Genomic DNA, 23,599 nt, shown 5'->3' with positions numbered 1-23,599 from the left:
ACAACACATGAAACAAAGCTTTATTCATAATTATTGTTCTAACAATCACATATTTACAGGTGGTGAACCCCACATCCTACTGCCATCTCAACACAGCGGTTCTTATTCTTCAGCTGACCACCGTTCCCACCTTCACCTGTCTCTGCCGTCCATCATGTCCCTCATTGCTGCAGTCAGACTGGGATCTGATCATGGATGGGAGAGGGACATCGAGGCTATCTTTGCCTGAGAGCTCATCACCTCATACAGAGAGCCTGTACAGAACCTGTGAGACTCGCCTCAACAGCAAACACCCTCCGTGAGAGAAGAATAGTAGAGAGAGCCTTTAACTTGCTGATAACAAGCTGGTGCTTGTGCAGGTGAGCCATTCCTTTGTGCCTGAGGTTGTTGCTTGGCTTCACAATCTGAGGCACTAAGGGCGGGTGGAGTGATGGAGGGTCTCATCCATGGCACCATTTCCAGGATTCAGCTCAGGAAAGATAATTCTCACCTACTCTTTTATGGATACTAAGGACATACTTATTCGCTTGCCTACTGCTTTTCCCCTACTATAGTAGGGAAGTATCAAGTACAGTTTCAAACGCAGACATAGCCTATATTTAACAGAAGAAAATGAAGCCCCGCCCATCACTTCTGGTTCTGAAACTGTGGTTCTGCTGATACTATTGGATTTCCTCCCAGTTGATTGTGAAAACGCTTCTGCAACATTTGCTGTGTTCAGAAGAGCAATGAGCTGCCAATACAATCTCTTGTTTTTATTCCTCTGTGGCTTCGCTGCACTCTCTGGTAGGTTCTGACTTTTTGTATAGAAATATGTTAATAGACTGAAGTGGAGAAACAGTTTTTCTTATATATTCTGTAAATATATATTTTGTAGTTGAGATCAAAAGTTGCGATCAAAGGATGTTTAGAATGCTTTTCTTTTCATGCATACTGCATTATTTTATACCAACTCAATATTATAAATCATATTGTAACATCTAAATTGTCAGAAAAAAATAAGTTTCAGATCAAGAATAATATGTCCTTAAAGCAACACATGCACTTTTATAGTGGCCACTTGAACAAATGCACTTATACTATACATACTGTATGCAATGAGTGTTTGTTCGTGTCGGTCTTTAATAGAAGACAATCACAGAAAGTCTAACATTTAGATATGTAGTCAAATTATAGTGTTACAATAAAGGTTTATTGGACTTTATATTTCTGAAGAACATTTAAACATCGATGGAATCTTTCCATTTCACAAAAAGTTCTTTGAAGTGGAAAAATGTTCTTTAGATTATTAAAATGTTCTTCGAAATAAGAAAGAAATTCTTCTTTTTAGACCTTATGACTGAAATGTTCTTTGGAGACCCAAACTGTTTCTTCTATCGCTGCTGAAACTCCCTTTACTTTCATAGTTCAGCACAAAGTCTGTATTTCAGGAACTATTTTGAGTCTTGTTTTATTAAGCACTGATTTGTTGGTTTCAAACATCTAGTTCAAAACAGTCTGAAATTATAATAATAATTTGTGAAGTTTCAGTATCATATTATTTTTTGTCATTATATAACAAAGGCAGAGTTTAACTCAGAACGGTTTCTTTATAGATATATAAATGTCAGGTCACATGTGTTGTAATTTTACACAAATTTAAGTTCTGTTGGCCATAACAATGGTTTGGTGTTTTTAAGTTACCTTTTACCTTTCTGCTGTTTTTATAATAATTTTACTGTTTAAGTTCTGATTTAATAGGCACTTACGCAAATCCCCATTTGTGACAACTTACCCCGTACAGTGTGATGAAAGAATATAATATTGAACTGTGTTGTCTAAAGTTAGTGTCTGAACCAAAATTGACTTTTAAAAAGAAACTCACCCTGAGAATTATTCATTCTCTGTTTTTATGCTTTTTCCTCATAGTGAACCAAACATGAGCAGTTGAACCCTGTTGAGTTTTATTAAATATTAATATGATTTTATTTATTATAGTCTCAAGTTCAACAGAGACATGTGGAAAAGATCTACTAGAGGGAACGTCCTGCATCATTAAGCTGACAACAAGAAACAAAGAGAAACCTTCTGGGATTAAATGGGTCCATGACAAACGCAGCGGCTACATTCTTCGCTGGAAAGGTGGGACTATCAGAGAAATATCTGAAGGTGTATCTATGGAAGAAGATGGATCATTGAGATTTGTAAATGTTAGTCTGAAGGACACGGGCAGATATACGTTCCTAGCATTTAATGCTGCTGGTACAGAGATTGGTAGAGGAGAAGTGGAAATTAAAGTATATGGTAAGATAACAAATATTTCTACCCTTCCAACACAATAATAATAACAAAATCAGACTGTATATTTCTATAATAGTTACAGTAGGAAATAATCACCATGTTTCTGTTACAGAAAAGGCCCCTAAACCTGCTGTGAAGTTCAACTGCACAAAAGATGGGAATGCGACTCTCACCTGTGACATCGGAGAAAGAGAAGATCTGACTCTATCCTGGTATAAAGAAGACAAAATGATCCAGAAAAACCCTCAGGTGTCCTTGTCATCTACTCAAGTCCAGGAGAATAAACCGTACTCATGCGAGGCACACAATCCTGTCAGCAAACACAAAAGTGAGAGTGTTACAGTATCATGTAAGTTCTTTTTATTTCACATGCTTTTTATTCTTAATGTTCTGATTTTGTGCTATAATTACTTAATCTTTATCTTTTAAAATACTAAAATAAATGTGTGTGTTGTCTCAAAGACAAGATAAACATCTAAATCATGACTTCAAAGTTTTGAACATATCTGAAATTAAATATTGATGTTAAAAATAAACATGTCTGTGAACTGTCTGAGTGACTTTTCGCGGTTTCACCTTAGTCTCATAAAGTATATGAACTGGTTTCTGGCCCATTTCCTGTTTTTGCTGCTGACCTTCAATCATGAATCTATGACAGTAAAATAACCGCAAAATGGTGGTAAACTGTGAACTTACTGAAGACACACTTATTTATTCACAATTAGCTATCACAACTTAAAATTTTGCATTAGAATAACTTCCCTGGAATGAACTTGCTGAGATAATTCAAATATCCAAGTTGTCACTTAATACAGTTTCACAATTCAAGTTGAATATAACTTAAAATTAAGGCAGCACAAACACTTAATAGTGTTCTTTATTCAACATCAGAGTCATGAAAACTATGAAATGACACAAGTCTGGGAATTATGTAGTCACCAAAAAAGTTAACAGATAAAATGAATAGAAGAAAAAGTTTCCTTTATGTTGATGTCAAAGGTTGTTGTTACGTCCCCTGATGGCATAGAGGTATAAGGAAGACATACATCATAAAATTAAACACATTCCTATAGTTTTTGGTCTCTGGGAAGTACTGTGGGTGAATGACTCAAAGATAACAAATTACTGCAAGCAGGTGGTTCGCTTTATTTTCAATACGAACATTACAATTAGCATAAATGAAAACAAACAAACTTATTTACAGCTATATACAATTTAAGCAAAAATAATGAAAAATGATCATTGAAATAAGTCACAGAGAGAAAGAAGAAGAGCGGTGCTAAACAAACAAAATAACAAAACCAAAACACACGCTAACTAATCCCCAACTCTCTAAACTAACTAAAAACAAAAACAGAAAATAAAGGATTCTTCAGCGCTTAACGCGCCATAACTAAAACTTCACTAACTAACCAAACAAAAACACACAGTTGCACACGCTCCTTCCCTAGTGTTTTTAACAATTGCAATTCTACGTGTATGTAAGGTGTATGTCACGTGACGTGCTTTCCTTTTCTCTTCTGTCCGGACTGGTACTATTTAGATCAGGTAAGACATCCTCTGAACTTAAAGCTACTTAAACTTAAACTAAAGCTAGCAGAGAGCGGGGGAAAAAACAGGAAGAAACCAACAACAGAGGGGAGAAACACAGCAACCAATAACAAAAAGGGGAGGGAACAGAAATGCTGGCACGTAACAGTTATGTTCATTCAGACTCAATGGTATTTGATTTTGCCAACATGCTTGACATTCCCTCATCTTTACAAGGAAAAAGACTATGCAAAGTACGAGAAAATACAACCCAGATAAGGTTAACTTGGTACTGTATTGGGTCATACTGTAGATTCAATACTTTAGATTACGGTTTAACTTAAGTCAGGTGCGTAGGGGAATTTCTACCACAACACATTTGTATAGTAACGTAAAAGCATCATCAAGTATGCAACATGCATGTTCCACCTTCAATTGTATTGAAAAGTTAAAGCCTTTTAAGCATTATTGAAGAAGGAACATGCATGTTGCATTCTTGATGATGCTTTTACGTCACTATCCAAAAGTGTTGTGGTAGAAATTCTCCTACGCACCTGACTTAAGTTAAACCGGGTGTCCCAGACACCTATGAATTTAAACTCTGCTAAGTTTTCTTCAATACCTGTTTGAGTCGGCTCATGTCTCGACCTGTTTGAATACTATCACTCGGGAATAAGGTCTCTAGTGCATCACTAAACACTATCACTTGAGATCTCTAGTGTCTAGCCTGAGCAATAATCAAACAGACTCCAGACAATGCCTTCGAATGTGCTTTAATCACGGCCGGAGGACCTCAGATCAATCCCTGAGAGAGAAAAGTTAATTAAGAGCAAATTCAATGAAGTGTGTCCAAACATTTGACCCCCTCATGAAATAATGTTGGATCTTACAGTATTACCCATGATGCAGATTGTAGGATTTTAAGCAGCTTTAAATAGATGTTTTTTAATGATCCACTTGTCTGTTATTGATTTCATGTGGTCCATGTCTTACAGGTTCAGGTCCAGGTTTTGGTAAACTCTTTGGCTTTGATTTCTGGGTCATGGTAAGCATCCTAGCCGGCGGAGGAGCCCTTCTGCTGCTGCTGATCTGTGTTCTCATCATCTGTGTGTATCGAAGCGCGAAGCGCCAACAAGGTCAGCAACGTCTTCATCGCCTCTAAATAAATCAATGAGTATTTGTGTTCTGCTTTGAGTGTATGGGGGAAGAGCATGGCAAGTGCGAGCACTGTGCGTTTTTCTCCATTAAAGTTTGCGAGTCCATCTGAGGAGCGAGAGACGGGTCTGTTCCGTTCTCTCCAGATCGGGATTTCCTTTTGCCTGATTCCGAAGCGTAGCCCGGGGCTTGTTCGGACCAGGCAGAGGACACTTAAAAACATATTTCATTTCACATTTCATATTGGTCATCTGTTGAAATGATTTGTATTGTGTGTAAACATGATTCTTATGTGAACATAATGTATGTGCAAATTATTTGTGAAGCTACATAGAAGTATTTTGTATTTCTTCTGTAGTTTTCACGGTGTTCATGCTGCATGGTGCTCGTTGAGAGGAAGAAATAAAATGACACCCGTTTGAAACTCTCTGCGTCTTGATGAATATATCCAAGGGGCCGCTACATTGCTTACCTCGGCCGAGGAACATACAGCACCGAACCAAGAGGAATCAAGAGCCGTACCGACCAATGGAATGAGACTGAACGATAGTATATGGGACTTTCCTAGAATGGTTTTCATTGACTAAAATCCATATTTTGATGGTAGTTTAGTGTCATTAAAGAAAGAGTTTTATACTCATATACTCACCCTCAACAGTGTTGTTCCAAACTATTAGCTATTATTACTAAACTATTATTTTCTTTTTTTCATCTTAGGCAGAATGTCCAAGCTGTTGTTGTCCATAGAAAGAAAGTAGTTGGTGATTTATAAGCTTAACTTTAATAAAAAAAAAGTCTTTACAACTTGTGCGCTGTACTCCAAGTCTTCTGAAGTCAATTTTTCATGATTTTCAATACCACTAGTGGGCACATATCTTTCACTTTACTGATACCCATTTCCCTTTAAGACCATACGCTTCATACACCGCACATGCTTGGTCAGGATAAGCATCTAAACTTTAAAGCTGTGTGCGTTCAACAGAGTTTATTTCTCAATACAGAATTAAGTCCCAGCGCTGCATTAAGCAGAAGGATATGGAGCTGGAGAAAGCGTGCCTCATTGCATCACTTCTTCGAGAATCAGAGACTGAAAATACAACAGCTGTTCCCACAAACCAGAAGTGAACTTGACCCAGGGAAGGTAGAGACTGATATACTCTGTTCACAGAAGGTAGAGTTTGCTCACCACATACTGCATCAGTTAGCTGATAATCCACAGCACTCGACACCTTACAAACATAAGAGTAATTCTGTTAACCCTCAGCCCTTATCTTCACACTCTGTTCCTGAGCACATTACACCTCCCTCTACATTCAAACCATTACATGCAGAACCTGTAATTGTTGTTCCTTCTCCTATATGTGGCAGAGCGGGCGTGAGCTGAGAGCTACGTGGTGGGGCGGCACGCTTGCTATACGCGCTCAGAGCAAACTCAAATTGATATAATTTCCGACTACGCCACCTGGGGAATTTCACCCCAGGAATTAAACACAACCTCTAAAGGCACGCACAGGTCCTAATCACCATTGGAGTCAGAGACATAAGTAATCGTACAAAAGTATTTTATTAGCAGTTAAAAGAAGCATTGACCAGCAATCACACTCATCTCAATTGTTAAGTTCACTCATTGATGGCAAAGGAACCCAGGCTTACCAACAGGGGCAGTCTCAGAATATCACCCCTAATGATAATCACTCAAATCACAGTGCACACACACTAGCACACACACAGTGACCAATGTCAGAGAAGACCACGACACACAGTGAAGGATGCCACCACCAAAAGGTCACTCGTCTGCCCAAACATATCACTGAGACACAGCTTAGGAAGCACGAAAAAGTTCACTTAGAACACGGAAAAACTCATTGAGAGCGTCTCAGTCTCGTGGAAACAGAACACGGAATAATCCGATAGAAACAGAACAGCAATTATGATGAAACACAGAGCGTCGGAGCGAACAGCAACTCTATGATGAAGCACGGAGCGTCGGAGCGACCAGTAACTCTATGATGAAGCACAGAGCATATAACAATTGACCAGTACGCCGCCATTGCCCTTGTCACGTGCCTAAAAACAAAACAGAAAGTGTTACACGGCCATTCATTCTCCCCTTGACTTCAGGCTCGAGCAAGCATACTCACAATAGCAGATGCTGCACTGGGATTAATATCCCGAATTCCTAGCGATGCATGGAGCCAGATATCCCCGATAAAACTCGTCGGCAGAGAGCGCGGACAACTTTAGACTACGTAAACATACAGATTAGTACCCGCTCGATAGAAGCAACCCACAGGAATCTCATTACACGAACGTCGTCATACGTGCTTTCCTTACCGTATTAAAAGTCCACATTTAATTCTCCAGCAGGCAACACACCAGTAAACAGCACATGTCAACCCTGCACTCCAGCACAAGCAGCAGGGCGCAAAGGTGACGTCACGGCCCCGGAAAGTGACGCACACCTGTGACTGGCAGCCCATGCTCTTATACACCCATGGTCCCAGCCCATTGGCCAAACCCCAAATTACAAAATTAGGAGGGGTAATAGCCCATCCTGCCACATATATATGCTGTAGCATCACCAAGCATGCAAAACAGGTAAAATTGTCTACTGCAGATGATTACCCTCCTACAACAGTGCAGCACTCCTTGTATTTTAATAGACAAACCTCTAGTCTCGGCCAGTCAGGTGCCCAACCTTTCTGCCTACCTAGACCATATATGTATCAGGATTCCACAGGGACCAGCTATGCCCAGCCACTTACTTTTGCAGGCCCAGTCCAGTCTCAACCTCATCCTCCAACAGGTCAGTTACATCAACCTGTTAGGCAACTGCAGTTTGACCCACAGCTATTTTCAGTGCCTAGTGTTCCATGTGAACAGCCAAAAACCCCAGTCAATATGACAGACATGTTGATTGCCAGCTCATGTGGTATACCCAAACCAGCTCTGCCTAAATTTGATAGTGGTAAATAGTCTGACTTTGCCTTGCTCAAAATGGCTCTAGACAGTCTCGTAGATGGCCACGCTCATCTCACAGAGCAGTTAAAATACCAAGTGCTTCTAGACAGATTAAAAGTGCCTACAAATTAGCACAAGCTTACATGCATGACCCCACTCCATACACGACCGCATTGCAAGCCCTCCAAGACAAATATGGGCAACCCCGCCAACTCGTACAGAGTGAACTTGGAGCTATATCGAAAGCTCCACCAGTCAGAGTAGGGGATGCTGAAGCATTTGATAACTTTGCACTCTCCGTACATGCTCTCGTGGGCATACTTCATTCCTTAGAGAGTGAGAATGGCTACGTACTAAAATGTTGTTCACATGTAGACAAAATTTTTGTTATAAATTACGCCTTACCTCTCAGACTCACCGCACTTTCCTGTTAAAGCCCAAAGACAAGCCTAAACCTTATTGCCCATATTGTGACACGCGAGAGCACTATTTCAGTTTGTGTTAAAAATTCAAGTAACTAACAACTACCCAAATCACAGAGTGGCTTAAAGACAAAGGCTGTTGGCGCTGCGGACACAATTACAAACCCGAGACTTGTACCCTCAAGAAGCCCTGTAAAATATGTCAAAAGCAGCATCTTACTGTGTTACATGATGTAACTATACAGGAGCCCAACACAGTCCTCATGGTTAGTACCGCTCCAGACATCATTTATATTGACCGTCCCAACCGTCTTCAACAGGTCATGTTAAAGGTAGTCAAAGTACTTCTGCATACTGCATGCTGAACACTCACTATTCAATTCACATTTATTTGTAAAGCACTTTTCACAATACACATGATTTCAAAGCAGCTTTACAGAATATGCATGAGTCCACATTACAATTTAGAGTGATCTGTTATCAGAGGTAACTGTCTAAGTTATGTATTTCAGAAATATACATATACAAAATCACAGTTAGCAAAAAAGGTATTAATTTAAACAATGTAATAATTTAATGCAGAAACAATGAGCTCATTGAAGTAATGAATACTTGTTTGTTAACAAATTATCATGACATTTAGAAAAATGTAGCATTGGTGCATGTTGATTCATGTTGACACTAGAGGCATATGCTTTGCTGGATGATGAGCGGACTATTCTCCTTTCTTCCGCTGCACAATATCTCCAGCTACAGAAAGAACCAGAAACACTCTCACTGAGAACTGTACGGCATGAGGTCGTTCACCTGAAAGGGGCATACGTTTCTTTCGAAATTTCCCCAACTGACAACTCTAGACGTACATGTAGATGCAAGATCCATCATGCATTCACTACTGATGAACTGGGTCTTTCCTTTTGGGACAACCTACAGTCCTTGTTGTGCCACATACGCACTCCAAAGGCATGTTAGGGACAACAGCGAAGAATACGAAGATGTTCAAAGTCTATAGAGCAGGCATTCTATGTTGACAATGTTTTGCAGAGTCTTGACTCCACAGAGAAGGCTCGTTAGCCTGGGAAAACCCAGACGAACTTTCGTCAAATTTAGATTTTCACTGCAAATCAGTCTGGCCAAGAGCCCATTCAAGACCATTTCCAATCTTTCCAAATCTTGGCACCAATCACAAATGTTGAGGCGGGCTTTACACGATGACGATCGCTCTGATTGCTTTTAGGTCTATCCAATTGCGCCCAGAGGCATTTGAGTGACGTCTGTTGGTGACGCCCCTTTGGAAATGGGATGTGAATGAAGCTCCCCAGACCCACTCTCAGTTACCACTGAGAAGGGTCTGGTGTAAACCAGGCTAAAGGCTCGTTACCTCATCGACAGTATGCACAGTCTTTTGTCTTCTGGTGTCTTTGAAATCTGCCAGTGGGCCAGTAATGTAACTTCTGTAGTAGAACACCTCCCAGTTGAAGCCAGAGCAGCCAGGACCGAATTGTGGCGTAGTTCTGAACTGAGCATGAGCCAGCTCTAGGTCTTGGTTAGAATTGTCTCATTGACCATCTTGGATACAAACATCGCCAAGTTGTCTACTCCGAACCCACGCTATGAAATGTGTTCCCAGAAGAGGTGGACATGCTGATGTATTTAACCCTCTGGGGTCGGCAAACGCGGCACGTTTTCTTGAGCACGTCTATAAACTGAAACAAAACTCAGCGAATACTTGTCACAAATTTATGAGCCATATATCTTTATAAACATTTAAGTGTGTACTTTTAAATGATCGGATTCAAAATGGAAACAAATATTCTCTGTTTAAGTAATTTGTATAAAACCAACAAGATGTCCAGTTTCTCAAACCCTTGCTCATTATTTTTAATCTGACCACGCCCACGCGCGCAAAAGAGATTGACATGCAAATCTCCACGTTAAGGAACGCGAACGTGCTCATTACCTCAAAAACAAAGCACCAAACTTCATCAGTCTCTGCTTTTCGTCGAGTTTGGAAGACACGCTGTGAGCTTAGTCAGCTTACATTGGATTTACCTCAGAAGAAGAAGAACGCAATTTGAAGACAAGAAAGATGTAAGGTAAGAAATGTATTCTGAATTATATTAGTTAATGTTATTGTTGCATAAACTTCACATTGCAGTTGAACTGTTGCTAGATATATGCTGAATATTATAATAGACCCGTGTCACTGTTAAATACTGTGTTTGTGGATATCTGCTCAAACGTAGATATGTATATGGTAACAATAATGTTTCATAGTTTGGAGCGGCTCGATCGCTTCAGTAAATAACGCGCTGTGCGTTTGAAAAGCAAAACGCACCAAACATTAGGCTTCATGTTTTTACTCCAATCTCATTTCATAACGTCATAATGAATGGAAACATTTGAAGTGACATGATAATCAATATATTTTTCTCTAGTGTAGTGTTACTGAAGTGTTCCTTTTTAACAATTGATAGGCTGCCTGCTATAGGTTATTGTTATTATTTTATGCAGCACTGCAGCCTATGCCTACAAGGCACAACAAACCTTGTGTTTTATATATATATATATATATATGTGTGTGTGTGTGTGTGTGTGTGTTTTGTGATTTTTTAAAAGCAATTTTAACCAGAAAAATAAAAAATGTATTCCCAAAATCGTGCAGCCCTATAGTTTCTCTTGATATCAGCATATTCACAGCTGTTATTTGTTGTTGTTGTTGTTGTTGTTGTTGTTTTACAGGGACCAGATGCCCCACTGATGAGTCCTGCTGACTTCAACATTCACATGAGTCTCTGTACATGAACATGGTAAAGTGAAAAATCAAACACCTTGGAAATGACAGGTATGTATGTTTCAGGAATGGCACAAAGGTGTGTGTCTTTAGATCAGTGTGTTAAATAATGTGCTTTTTTGTCATTTGTTGTGTATCTTTGGATTATGTTGTGTTGTAAATAAATCCAAACAATCAAAAAGTCATTCTTTTTTAAATCTCCTCATTCTTTGTGAAAGGTTGCTCAGAATGATAGGGCCTGATAGCACCTAATAGGGCCATTAGGGTCTTTGTCTTTCTCAGGTGTGAAAGCCATCAATATTAAACGCCCGGTACTCTTCAGGAATCTCTACTTTATGGATGACTTCGGGACTCTCGACGGATGTGGAGTTGATGGAGAGATTCTGAAAGTCCCGAGTTGATGAAGAGGATGATGAGTTCTTGGGGATTCTTTGAACAGTAGAAAGACAGGATTTGAAACAGTTCTCGCTCCATTGGATTATCTCACCAGAGTCCCAGTTGATGAGTGGTTGATGTTGGATCATCCACGGGCATCCCAGGATGAGGTCAGCAGTGGACTCTTCCAGCACCATGAACGTTATCTCCTCGGAGTGTAGACATCCAATGCGGAGCGTCAGAGTGGGGGAGAAGTGACGAATATGACCCTTGTCCAGCGGTTTTCCTTGAATGGCGTGTATACGAATATCCTGAGAACATCGTTGCTTGGGTGCATTCAGTTTCTGAAGGAGATGGGCTGAGATTAAGTTCCCCGCTGAACCGGAGTCGATGAGGGCTTGCGCTGAGATACATATATCAGAGGTTAGGACATGAACAGTAGTGCATGACAATTAGGGGTGTGACGGTTATTATATAACCGTGAGACCGACAGTTATAGTTGAGAACCGTCATTAGAACTCCATAACTGCCAAAACGGTGTTATTAAAATATTTTTTACAAACATTTATCATAGAGAATGTTTAAATACTAATTAAAAACAATTGTTAACAGTCTGTGTTATTAATGGTCTACGTCATTTCCAACTGTATTTGATTCTTTGCCAAGTAGCCCCTGACCGACCGCCGATCATTTGAGATAGAAATAAAAGCTATGACTATGATATAGTGATGTGCCATCATTATGAGATTTATTAAACAAATGAAAAACATTTGCAATAATAAACATTAGCAATAAACATTTGCAATAAACAACGTATCATTACCAATAACTGATCGTGCAGTTTAATTACCCCTTGACTGGCCCCAAACATGTTTGATAAAAGAAACATATACATTGTGTATATAGCCTATATGATGTGCATTACATTTTAGCTCAAAAACAATTGTAATAAAACATAGGATCATAAGATGCGCAATATATCGGGAGACATGGTTTTTACCACTTAATGAAGTTTTGTTTTGTAAATCGTCAGACATGATTTTTACCACTTCATTAAGTTTTGCTTTGTAGAAAACCTTTGTTTAAAGCGAATTTCATTTTGTACAAATTGTATCTTAATTTTCATAAATGTTTCATCAACCAATTGCATGTATTTAATACACACTTTAAATACACTTTAATTCACACTTCCGCGTTCACTTGCATTGCATTGTGAACTATAGCGCGTCTCATCGTAAATTAATGAAACTCAGCCTAAGCCTATGCCTCATACATTACCATTAAATATCTTTGCTGCATCCTTTCTAGAACAGACAAGGGCTTTCTTGCGGCTCGCATCAGCAGAGCATTGCATCGTCCATAGACCGCAAAACAATCAGCGGATGGCGGGCGGGTGTGGCTTTGAAATTTGGTCAAAAAACGCTGGTGCGGATGACGAGTTTTGTGATGCAGTTGCGGATGAAATAATACCCCATCCGCGTATCTCTATCGGTAACAACATTGAACACTACACAAATATTACTTCTTTTTTTTTTCACGATTAATTTTCCATAGTGACATAGGAGGTTTACTGTGTGTGATTCATTTAATGGAAAGCACATTCACTGATAGTTGTCTTGCTGTTAATTTTAAATAAACGTAGAGCAAGTAGCTAATCATTGTCTGCTCGTTTATTCAAACTAAGTTGTCCTATATGTAATATGAATGTCTTTGCAAGTGGAGTGGAAACCAGAGTGGAGAACAGATGATGATGATCAACGAAGATGGGTATCTCAGGTTGGCATCTCAGGTTGGCATCTCAGGTAGTAAGTCTTGAGCGTCCATGTAAAGACAAGACCAGACACTTAACAGAAGGTGAAGGGTTGTATATAAAGGGAGTGAATGATGAGGTGCAGGTGTGGTGAATCAGTATTCCGGGGAGAGTGAATGAGTGGGCGGTGTGTGCAGATCTGGTGGATCCCTGACACATATACACTATTTAATAGACGTTTAAACACAATTTAAACAACGTATTATTCAATGCTACTTCTATATAGATTTATATATTAAGTTGCTCAAGCAAGTGGTAAAATATTTAACCATATAGCCTACTTATAATAAAATCGGAAAAAAATTAAAACTTAAAATTGACAAAAACAGCCGACTCTCATGCCTTTTCTTTTGCATTTAAATTTTAATACAACAAATCTTGCATGTCACAAATAACTTGTTTTTCCACCTCCACGAATGAGACGAGTGTTGTTCATTATGTCGCCTTGTTGAGGTAAATTGTAGTTTTCCTTGTTTTATCCCGGTCTTAAAGTAAAAAAAGATGACTGTGAAAAATAGTAGTATTTAATTAAATGCATTTATGGTGAGATTATTATATTTTCATGTCAGTCTGTGTTCATTTTGACCACAACCAATGAAAAATACGCACCGCATACGCACTTCAAAAGGAGTATGTGTGAAACGGGCGTTATGTAGGCCTATGTAGTGGTCAGAGTAGGTCGTCTTGCTGGATAGACACACACTTGTGCCAGACACTGATATCAAACATTTGAGTGTACACAAGATGGCAGCAGTACTGTAAATGCTGAACCCAAAAAAGACCAAACCGATGTAGAAAGACCTGGCACCAATAACTCGTTTCATTGGCCGGTCTGTCGAATTTTTTATTTTTTTATTTTTGACAAATGCATTATGCCGGCACAAAGACCCCAGATCCATCAATTAAGCAAAACCAAAATATTGGGTCACTGATTTTTTATGGGCTGTCAGACAAAAATAAATTAATTATGAGATGTATAATCAGCCCAAAAAACATGTCAGTCTTCCAGATGACCTGGGGTGCGTTCTCCGGAACTACCTTAACGCTACGTCGTTCTTAAGTTGTACCTTAAGAAGTACCTTTTCGTTAATACGTGGTTAATTTCGTTAATACGTGGTTAAGTATATCTTCTGTAAGTCATACGTTCGTAAGGTTGGTCTGGACCACTCTTAGCTTTACCTTATCACTGTTGCAGGTCTATATGAATATAATTCAGAAGTTTTAATACACCCAGACAGTGTTCAGTTAGGCTAATTCAATTGTTTTCATGCAAAAAATAAAATTGTCCAAATTAGTACCTACTGTTTTTTGACAAACAGGTCGTGTGGTAATTTAATTGCCGTCTGAATCCACATCTCCGAGTTTACAAAAAGAGATTCAAAATCTCTTTAAATCCTTTTTGATCACTGCCGAGCACCGTACGTGACGTACACTTTTATTTACTGAAATGCTGGAAAGTATTTACAAGAACAATATTTCATCGCAGCTCCACCTCAGCGAACAAAAATGGGAAAGAGAAGAAAGCACATAAAAAATTAAAATGGTTATTATGGCAGCAATATATAATAGCCTATAATTTTAAAATATGTAGGCAAGTATAGGCTAGTATAGTTTGGATTATTTTTTTAAATATCCCATGAGTCCTAATAAATGCAATTTAAACTATTTCTGAAGTGATTATTTTATAAAGAACACCACTTTCTAGCTTAACGCAGTGAAACAGCCCCTGCACGAGAGAATAATTGATTCTCGAGCCATCGATTTCAACCAATTCAGCACCATCGGCACGGACAGTGTCGGGTAACGTCGCACGTAAGAAGGTATATCTTAAGCAGCTTCCTAAGGTATGGTTCGGGGAACACACCTAGAAATGGTATACCTTCAGTTAAGTTATACCTTAAGAGTCTTCGTAGCGCGAAGAGACAACGTTATCGGAGAACGCACCCCAGTCCACTCCTTCTATAGGGATGTCCCGCGTGACGTCACGCCATTTGGAGCAGCCATCTTGACGGAATAGAAAATGCTAAACCGCTGGTGATAATACAGCCAGAGACGGGCTCTGATACAGCTCGTCGCGAAATATTCATCTATTCTTCTATCATGCCCGAGCGATGCTGTGATACCGATAGCCTGCTAAGCTTGTGTATGCTTTTAATGAAGCTCCGGTGTAGCGTGATGGGAAGTGGATAAGGTAACTTAGCTGTAAATGTCACCGAACCATAGACGCACCGAACTCAATGTCAGGACGTTTTTCCACATTTAATGCCTGTAAAAAGAACTTGTGGTGCTTCATATGGATCTATGATTCCTAATTCCTTTATCTTCCTCTTGTATATTTCTTTGTTGTGATGACATGACGTGAACAGTTAGCTGACGGCCGATGTGCTAATAATAGATAATGGTCAGTGTTCGTCTAAACCAGTGACCGCGACGCTGAAGTGTGTGAGAACAAATGAATAACATCAGTGTGAACCACGAACATTTGTTTATGTGGATTAAATATTTAAATTTTAATCATTCTGTGTCATTTTTCAATGTCAATCTTTTCATTATTTACATGTTTATGCCCAAAATGCTATATTATTCAAAGTAGTTGACTGTCATTCTCCTCTATGCTGTGTACGTTATTGATTAAATAGCCTAGCCTATTTAACATCGTTACAGGCACCTCGCGAGCATTCATTCATTCATTCAACTATTTTAAAAGACTGGAATAAACACCAGCACACACAAGCAATCTTTTTATAGTCAATTTAATTAAAAAATGTAAACCCAACAGGTATGAAATGTCAGAAAGAGAAAAAAAAAAAAACAGTTAATGGGAAGACGAGCATAGGACTGCTGCAGCTTACTGGATATTTAGCCTATTTATTATTCAGATTGCACAGTTGTAAAGAAAATATATTTATAGGAACATTTCAGCAGGTTCAAGATAATTAATACAATGACCATTATATACTATTATATTATTTTAATCAATTCGCAGCCATAAAACATGTGATAATCCGCATTCTCATGTATGTAGGTGCGCTGAAGTATTCCGTCAAAATGGCTGACACGCGGCTAGGGGTCACGTGACTGGGAGATCCCTATAGATTACGCTGGTGTTGTGCCGAATTTTGACTCCCTGCCAAATTATTACCCCCCTCGTTGAAGTCAGTACCTGATTGCCTAATCCTAACCCCTCCCCCACAACTAATCCTAAACCTACCAATACTAGGGGGGTAGTAATTTGGCGGGGGTCAGAATTCGGCACAAAGACCCCAGATCCATCAATTAAGCAAAACAAAAAGAATGGGTCACCGATGTTTTCTGGGCTGTATAATCGGCCCAAAAAGCATGTCAGTCTTCCAGATGACCAGTCCACTCCTTCCATAGTATTTTCTTTCCTACTGTGGAAGTCAATGGGGTCCATCAACTGTCTGGTTCTTACATTCTTCAAAATATCATTTTTTTGTGTTCAACAGAAGAGAGAAACTCTCACAGGTTCGGAACAACATGAGGCTGAGTAAATGATGACAACATTTTCATTTTTGGGTGAACTATCCCTTTAACCGACATCTTCAGTTTATGGTTCTGTCAGCATAACCACCAACTCTCTGATCGCAAACAGGAAATTCTGTCTGTTTCCTCGAGACAGAACCGCATCCACAGCCACAGAACCGGAAGTGAGGGGCGGGGGATAAACAGTCATAGTTGCGCAATACACTTTCTTTTTGTTAAATATAAGATGTTTTCATATGGATTTTGATTGGATCCATGTCTACAATATTTAACAACAATACTTCTAAATAAAATCACTCTTCCATTATACGATATCATGATGTTGGATATGGCCATACACCATTATTATTTCAAATAATATTAATAAATGTGTAACAAGTTGTAAAGTGTTTCCCATTTGACTGTATATGGCCTATATGTGATAGTATTATTTCCTTCACGTTTACGTTGTCACAAATAATAGGCTCATATTTAACGACACAGAGTATGAGAAGATTTAATGTAAATGGACCCCCACACACACTGTAGTTTATTGTTTCTTCAATGACACAACTATAGCCTACAAATGTGTAACATGTTGTAAAGTGTTTCCCATTTGACTGTATTTTTGATCGTATTATTTCCTTCATGTTCATGATGATACAAATAATACTTAAACAGTGAGTATGTGACGTATTTAATGTCAAATAAAAATAACTATTTAATACAAAGCCTGAACAAGTGAAACGTGTCTCTGTATGAAAACAATAAACAAAAATAAACAAACAAAAAAATATATATATTTCTAAAATAATAGGTTTAAAACGTATTTAAACGGCTCATAATAAAAATAAAAACATGTAAACAAACAAAAAAAAATCTTAAAACACAAAACTGTTGACTGTTAACATGCCATTTCTGCAGAAAGACCTATTTAATATTAACAACATGAATAAAATATTATCATACATCATGATATCTAATGCATATATGAACAGAAAAGTGACTTTATTTAAAAGTATTGCTGTTAAATATTGTAGACATAGATCCGATCAAAATCCATTGTGAAAACAGCTTAGCCTGGTTTACACCAGACCGTTCTCAGTCGTAACAGCGTCACCAACAGACGTCGCTCAAATGCCTCTAGGCGCAATTGGATAGACCTAAAACCAATCAGAGCGATCGTCATCATGTAAAGCCCGCCTCAACGTTTGTGATTGGTGCTTCGATTTGGAAAAAATTGGAAATGGGCTTGAATGGGCTCTTGGCCAGACTGACTTGCAGAGCAAATCTAAATTTGCCGGATCCATCTGAGTTTTCCCCATAGACAGTAAAACAGGTTTTCCCAGGCTAGCTTAGGTTGCATCCGAAACCGCATACTCACTGAGTAGGTACTTCATTTCAATAAGTACTTACTTAACGAGCGCTAAAAGAATAGGTACTTTATAGCCAGATCTCGTTAAGTATGAATGCGAGCCGTACATCATCCGTCATGTTGATGTTATCATGTGACGTACGACGTTATCACAAGTGCAACAACTTAAAAGATATGAACGACAGGCTTAATTCATCTATCTGTAAATGTCTTTATATTGACGAAACTTGCTCATTTTGTGGTCTTGAAGAAACAGCTGCTCATTTATTTTGTGATTGTAGTATAACTAATAAATTATGGGTTGATTTAAGTTCTTATATTTTCAACCCACTAATGTGACCCACAGTTTTATCCTTAAAGATATTATTTTTTATTACGAAACCCCCAAATCGTCATCTCTTGAAAATGTTGTTAAATTTCTTCGCCCACAAGCAAAAGTCGCTTAAATCTCCATTGTTTTCCTCTTTTTCTTGTTGAATTGAACTCTCGTATTATCCCTCAGGCTTATGAATAGCAAACAAAACAAAAAATGTCTTTATGTATTATGTTGAATTATTCAAAGAGATATTTATCCTCGTCATTGTGCTTTTCCCCCCTGTGTAAATAATCTTATATTATGATGTACACAAATCCATGCTATTTATGTTTTCTGTTGTTGTTTATTTGCAAAAACAAAACAAAATGAGCGACAGGTGCACTAACATCAGTAACTCGACAGCCCTACGTAAAATGGTTTTCCTCATCGTTTGTAATGTCTGTACAAAGGAGACGGGCAGCTGCACGAAGATCTCGCCTTTGGAGAAAACTGTTGATTTTATTCTGGGAAAATTCAAGCATCACTCCTTAAAAATTAAGATTATCCCAAAATGAATTGCATTGCTAGCCCACCCCAACACTTATGCACAATAATAATGATAAATGCTGACCATACTTAATATTACTTTTTTTTTTTTTTTTTGAAAATTATATATTTTAATAAAACAAGCCAAATCATATGACATAGCTATGCATGAATACACTAGATAATTGCAGTGAACACCAATTAATGAATTAATGCATTATTTAATGAAATTAATTATATTTTATTTACTGACAACAATAAGAAACATGAATAAATGAGTAAAAGATTTTAAAAAGTAACCATCACAATAAATATATATACACACACAAGTCAACAACACATGAAACAAAGCTTTATTCATTCTTATTGTTCTAACAATCACATATTTACAGGTGGTGAACCCCACATCCTACTGCCATCTCAACACAGCGGTTCTTATTCTTCAGCTGACCACCGTTCCCACCTTCACCTGTCTCTGCCGTCCATCATGTCCCTCATTGCTGCAGTCAGACTGGGATCTGATCATGGATGGGAGAGGGACATCGAGGCTATCTTTGCCTGAGAGCTCATCACCTCATACAGAGAGCCTGTACAGAACCTGTGAGACTCGCCTCAACAGCAAACACTCCCGTGAGAGAAGAATAGTAGAGAGAGCCTTTAACTTGCTGATAACAAGCTGGTGCTTGTGCAGGTGAGCCATTCCTTTGTGCCTGAGGTTGTTGCTTGGCTTCACAATCTGAGGCACTAAGGGCGGGTGGAGTGATGGAGGGTCTCATCCATGGCACCATTTCCAGGATTCAGCTCAGGAAAGATAATTCTCACCTACTCTTTTATGGATACCAAGGATTCGGACATACTTATTCGCTCGCCTACTGCTTTTCCCCTACTATATAGTAGGGAAGTATCAAGTACAGTTTCGAACGCAGACATAGCCTATATTTAACAGAAGAAAATGAAGCCCCGCCCATCACTTCTGGTTCTGAAACTGTGGTTTTGCTGATACTATTGGATTTCCTCCCAGTTGATTGTGAAAACGCTTCTAGAACATTTTCTGTGTTCAGAAGAGCAATGAGCTGCCAATACAATCTCTTGTTTTTATTCCTCTGTGGCTTCGCTGCACTCTCTGGTAGGTTCTGACTTCATTTTGTATAGAAATATGTTAATAGACTGAAGTGGAGAAACAGTTTTTCTTATATATTTTGTAAATATATATTTTGTAGTTGAGATCAAAAGTTGCGATCAAAGGATGTTTAGAATGCATTTCTTTTCATGCATACTGCATTATTTTATACCAACTCAATATTATAAATCATATTGTAACATCTAAATTGTCAGAAAAAAATACAGTTAAGGCATTTTTAAGTTTCAGATCAAGAATAATATGTCCTTAAAGCAACACATGCACTTTTATAGTGGCCACTTAAACAAATGCACTTATACTATACATACTGTATGCAATGAGTGTTTGTTCGTGTTGGTCTTTAATAGAAGACAATCACAGAAAGTCGAACATTTAGATATGTAGTCAAATTATAGTGTTACAGTAAAGGTTTATTGAACTTTGTTTCTGAAGAACATTCAAACATCGATGGAATCTTTCCATTCCACAAAAAGTTTTTTGAAGTGGAAAAAGGTTCTTTAGATTATTAAAATGTTCTTCGAAATAAGAAAGAAATTCTTCTTTTTAGACCTTTTGACTGAAATGTTCTTTGGAGACCCAAACTGTTTTTTCTATCGCTACTGAAACTCCTTTTACTTTCATAGTTCAGCACAAAGTCTGTATTTCAGGAACTATTTTGAGTCTTGTTTTATCAAGCACTGATTTGTTGATTTCAAATATCTAGTTCAAAACAGTCTGAAATTATAATAATTTGTGAAGTTTCAGTATCATATTATTTTTTGTCACTATATAACAAAGGCAGATTTGAACTCAGAACGGTTTCTTTATAGATATATAAATATCAGGTCAGGGCATATGTGTTGTAATTTTACACAAATTTAAGTTCTGTTGGCCATAACAATGGTTTGGTATTTTTAAGTTACCTTTTACCTTTCAGCTGTTTTTATAATAATTTTACTGTTTAAGTTCTGATTTAATAGGCTGACTTATGCAAATCCCCGTTTGTGACAACTTACCCCGTACAGTGTGATGAAAGAATATAATATTTAACTGTGTTGTCTAAAGTTAGTGTCTGAACCAAAATTGACTTTTAAAAAGAAACCCATCCTGAGAATTATTCATTCTCTGTTTTTATGCTTTTTCCTCAGAGTGAACCAAACATGAGCAGTTGAACCCTGTTGAGTTTTATTAAATATTAATATGATTTTATTTATTATAGTCTCAACAGAGACATGTGGAAAAGATCTACTAGTGGGAACGTCCTGCATCATTAAGCTGACAACAGAAAACAATGAGAAACCTCCTGAGATTAGATGGGTCCATGACACACGCAGCGGCTACATTCTTCGCTGGAAAGGTGGGAAAATCAGAGAAGAATCTAAAGGTGTATCTATGGAAGAAGATGGATCATTGAGATTTTTAAGTGTTAGTCTGAACGACACGGGCAAATATACATTCAACGCATATAATGATGCTGGTGCAGAGACTGGTAGAGGAGAAGTGGAAATTAAAGTATATGGTAAGATGACAAATATTTCTACCCTTCCAACACAATAATAATAACAAAATCAGACTGTATATTTCTATAGTACAGTATTAGGAAATAACCACCATGTTTCTGTTACAGAAAAGGTCCCTAAAGCTGCTGTGAAGATCATATGCACAAAAGATGGGAAAGCGACTCTCACCTGTGACATCGGAGAAAGAGAAGATCTGACTCTATCCTGGTATAAAGAAGACAAAATTATCCAGAACGGAAAAAACCCTCAGGTGTTCTTGTCATCTACTCAAGTCCAGGAGAATAAACCGTACTCATGCGAGGCACACAATCCTGTCAGCAAACACAAAAGTGAGAGTGTTACAGTGTCATGTAAGTATTTCTCATTTCACATGCTTTTTATTCTTAATGTTCTGATTTGGTGTTATAATTACTTAATCTTTATCTTTTAAAATACTAAAATAAATGTGTGTGTTGTCTCAAAGACATAATAAAACATTTAAATCATGACCTTTAAAGGAGTCATAATGTTGTGTTACCTTGGATACCCAATGCTCTATTATAGTCTTTCAGGCACTTCTAAAAAAGAAAAGTGGAAAAAAAATAAACACAGAGCTCCTCAGACCCTTATTTCTAAAAGCATTATTGTCTCGCGAGATCTGATGCGATGTTTTGGCTGTCGTGGACGGTCATTGTAATAATGCAAATGAGGGGCGCGTTGATTGGTCGTAGAAAAAATACACCATTTCCAGATACATTCTTACAGAAGCCCCACTAACTGAAAGCTATTTTCAAACTGCATGTTTTGCATGAGTTTGGCTAATAATGTTTAGTGGTATATTGTTTTCATACTTGCATTTAAACAGTTTTAGCCACTGAGCATGGACTCCTGTACCGTCACTACTGTAGCTGCTAGTGTAAAACAAAGTGGAAAGATGTGGCTAGCATTCGTAGAGTCCATTCCCCGTGTTTACCTCGAAGGTAACGTTACATACAATAGCCGCATTAGCAGTTAGCTGCTATTTGTTAACCACAGTAGAGCAATAAAAACACAGTTTTACCTTTTCAATTTCTGGCAAGTCCCTGATGGTTGGGATGGCACCTTTTCCCAAACGGAGCTTCGAGGCCAAGTTCGCCTGATATTGCCCCAAATTTGTAAATGATTCCGGTGTAAAATGTTTAGCACACACACCTAACGATACGCCACTTGAAAGAGTTGTTGGGACAGCGTCATTAAAAATGAATTTCCTCCACTGTTCCCTGATAGTTTCGTCCGTTTTTGGTAGATAAAACACATTTGCATGTTGTTTGTGGCAGTCACCCACAGAGCATCTCAGGTGTGCACTCGATTTCTCCATCTATCTCGAGTCAACTAAACTGAATCTGAGGGGGAGAGGGGGAGAGGGGCGGGCTTCCCGCGGCATAGGTTTGCGGTGTCCATATTTGGTATATCCTCCCCCGTCTTGACGTCAAGAGGGGGAAGAAATCAAAATCTCGTTTTTTCGTGCGCGTGCACGTGGCTTATTTTACAAACCCTGAGGTAAACAAACGCTTCACTTTTAAATATCGGCTTCCCGGCCAGTGTACAATCATTATGCAATCATAACATACATTGATTCTCGTGGAAAAGTGAAATTTCTACATTATGACTCCTTTAAGAGTTTTGAACATATCTGAAATTAAATATTGATGTTAAAAATAAACATGTCTGTGTGAACTGTCTGAGTGACTTTTCGCGGTTTCACTTTAGTCTCATAAAGTATATGAACTGGTTTCTGGCCCATTTCCTGTTTTTGCTGCTGACCTACAATCATGAATCTATGACAGTAAAATAACCATATTTTGGTGCTTAACCGCAAAATGGTGGTAAACTGTGAACTGAAGATAAGTCAAAAGTGTGGACACATTCACAATTAGCTATCACAACTTAAAATTTTGCATTAGAATAACTTCCC

The 23,599-nt window shown here is 38.2% G+C and overlaps 2 protein-coding genes and 1 long non-coding RNA gene across 4 annotated transcripts in view; all 3 read left to right on the top strand.

Annotated features, from left to right (window-relative positions):
- Positions 1-23,599, top strand: part of LOC311285512 (CD48 antigen-like) — a 236,431-nt gene that overhangs the window by 136,014 nt on the left and 76,818 nt on the right. The gene's annotated exons all lie outside the window — the stretch shown is intronic.
- Positions 4,458-5,769, top strand: LOC311285738. The gene is made up of 2 exons (XR_014626407.1): positions 4,458-4,946; positions 5,324-5,769. It is a non-coding gene; the product is annotated as an uncharacterized lncRNA (long non-coding RNA).
- Positions 19,876-23,599, top strand: part of LOC311285502 (T-cell surface antigen CD2-like) — a 42,805-nt gene continuing 39,081 nt past the window's right edge. The window contains exons 1-3 of one of the 2 annotated variants that reach the window (XM_084401154.1): positions 19,876-20,152; positions 21,366-21,665; positions 21,774-22,016. In XM_084401154.1, coding sequence (XP_084257280.1) covers positions 20,095-20,152; positions 21,366-21,665; positions 21,774-22,016 — 601 coding nt within the window. In that variant the 5' untranslated portion in view covers positions 19,876-20,094. The remainder of the gene's footprint in view (positions 20,153-21,365; positions 21,666-21,773; positions 22,017-23,599) is intronic. The other variant, XM_084401153.1, reaches the window with a different exon arrangement.

This window comes from Rutilus rutilus (genome assembly GCF_951802725.1).
Source record: "Rutilus rutilus genome assembly, chromosome: 2".
In the NCBI taxonomy this organism is placed as follows: domain Eukaryota; kingdom Metazoa; phylum Chordata; class Actinopteri; order Cypriniformes; family Leuciscidae; genus Rutilus; species Rutilus rutilus.
Note: the sequence above shows the minus strand (reverse complement) of the source record. Positions and strands in the feature narration are given on the sequence as shown.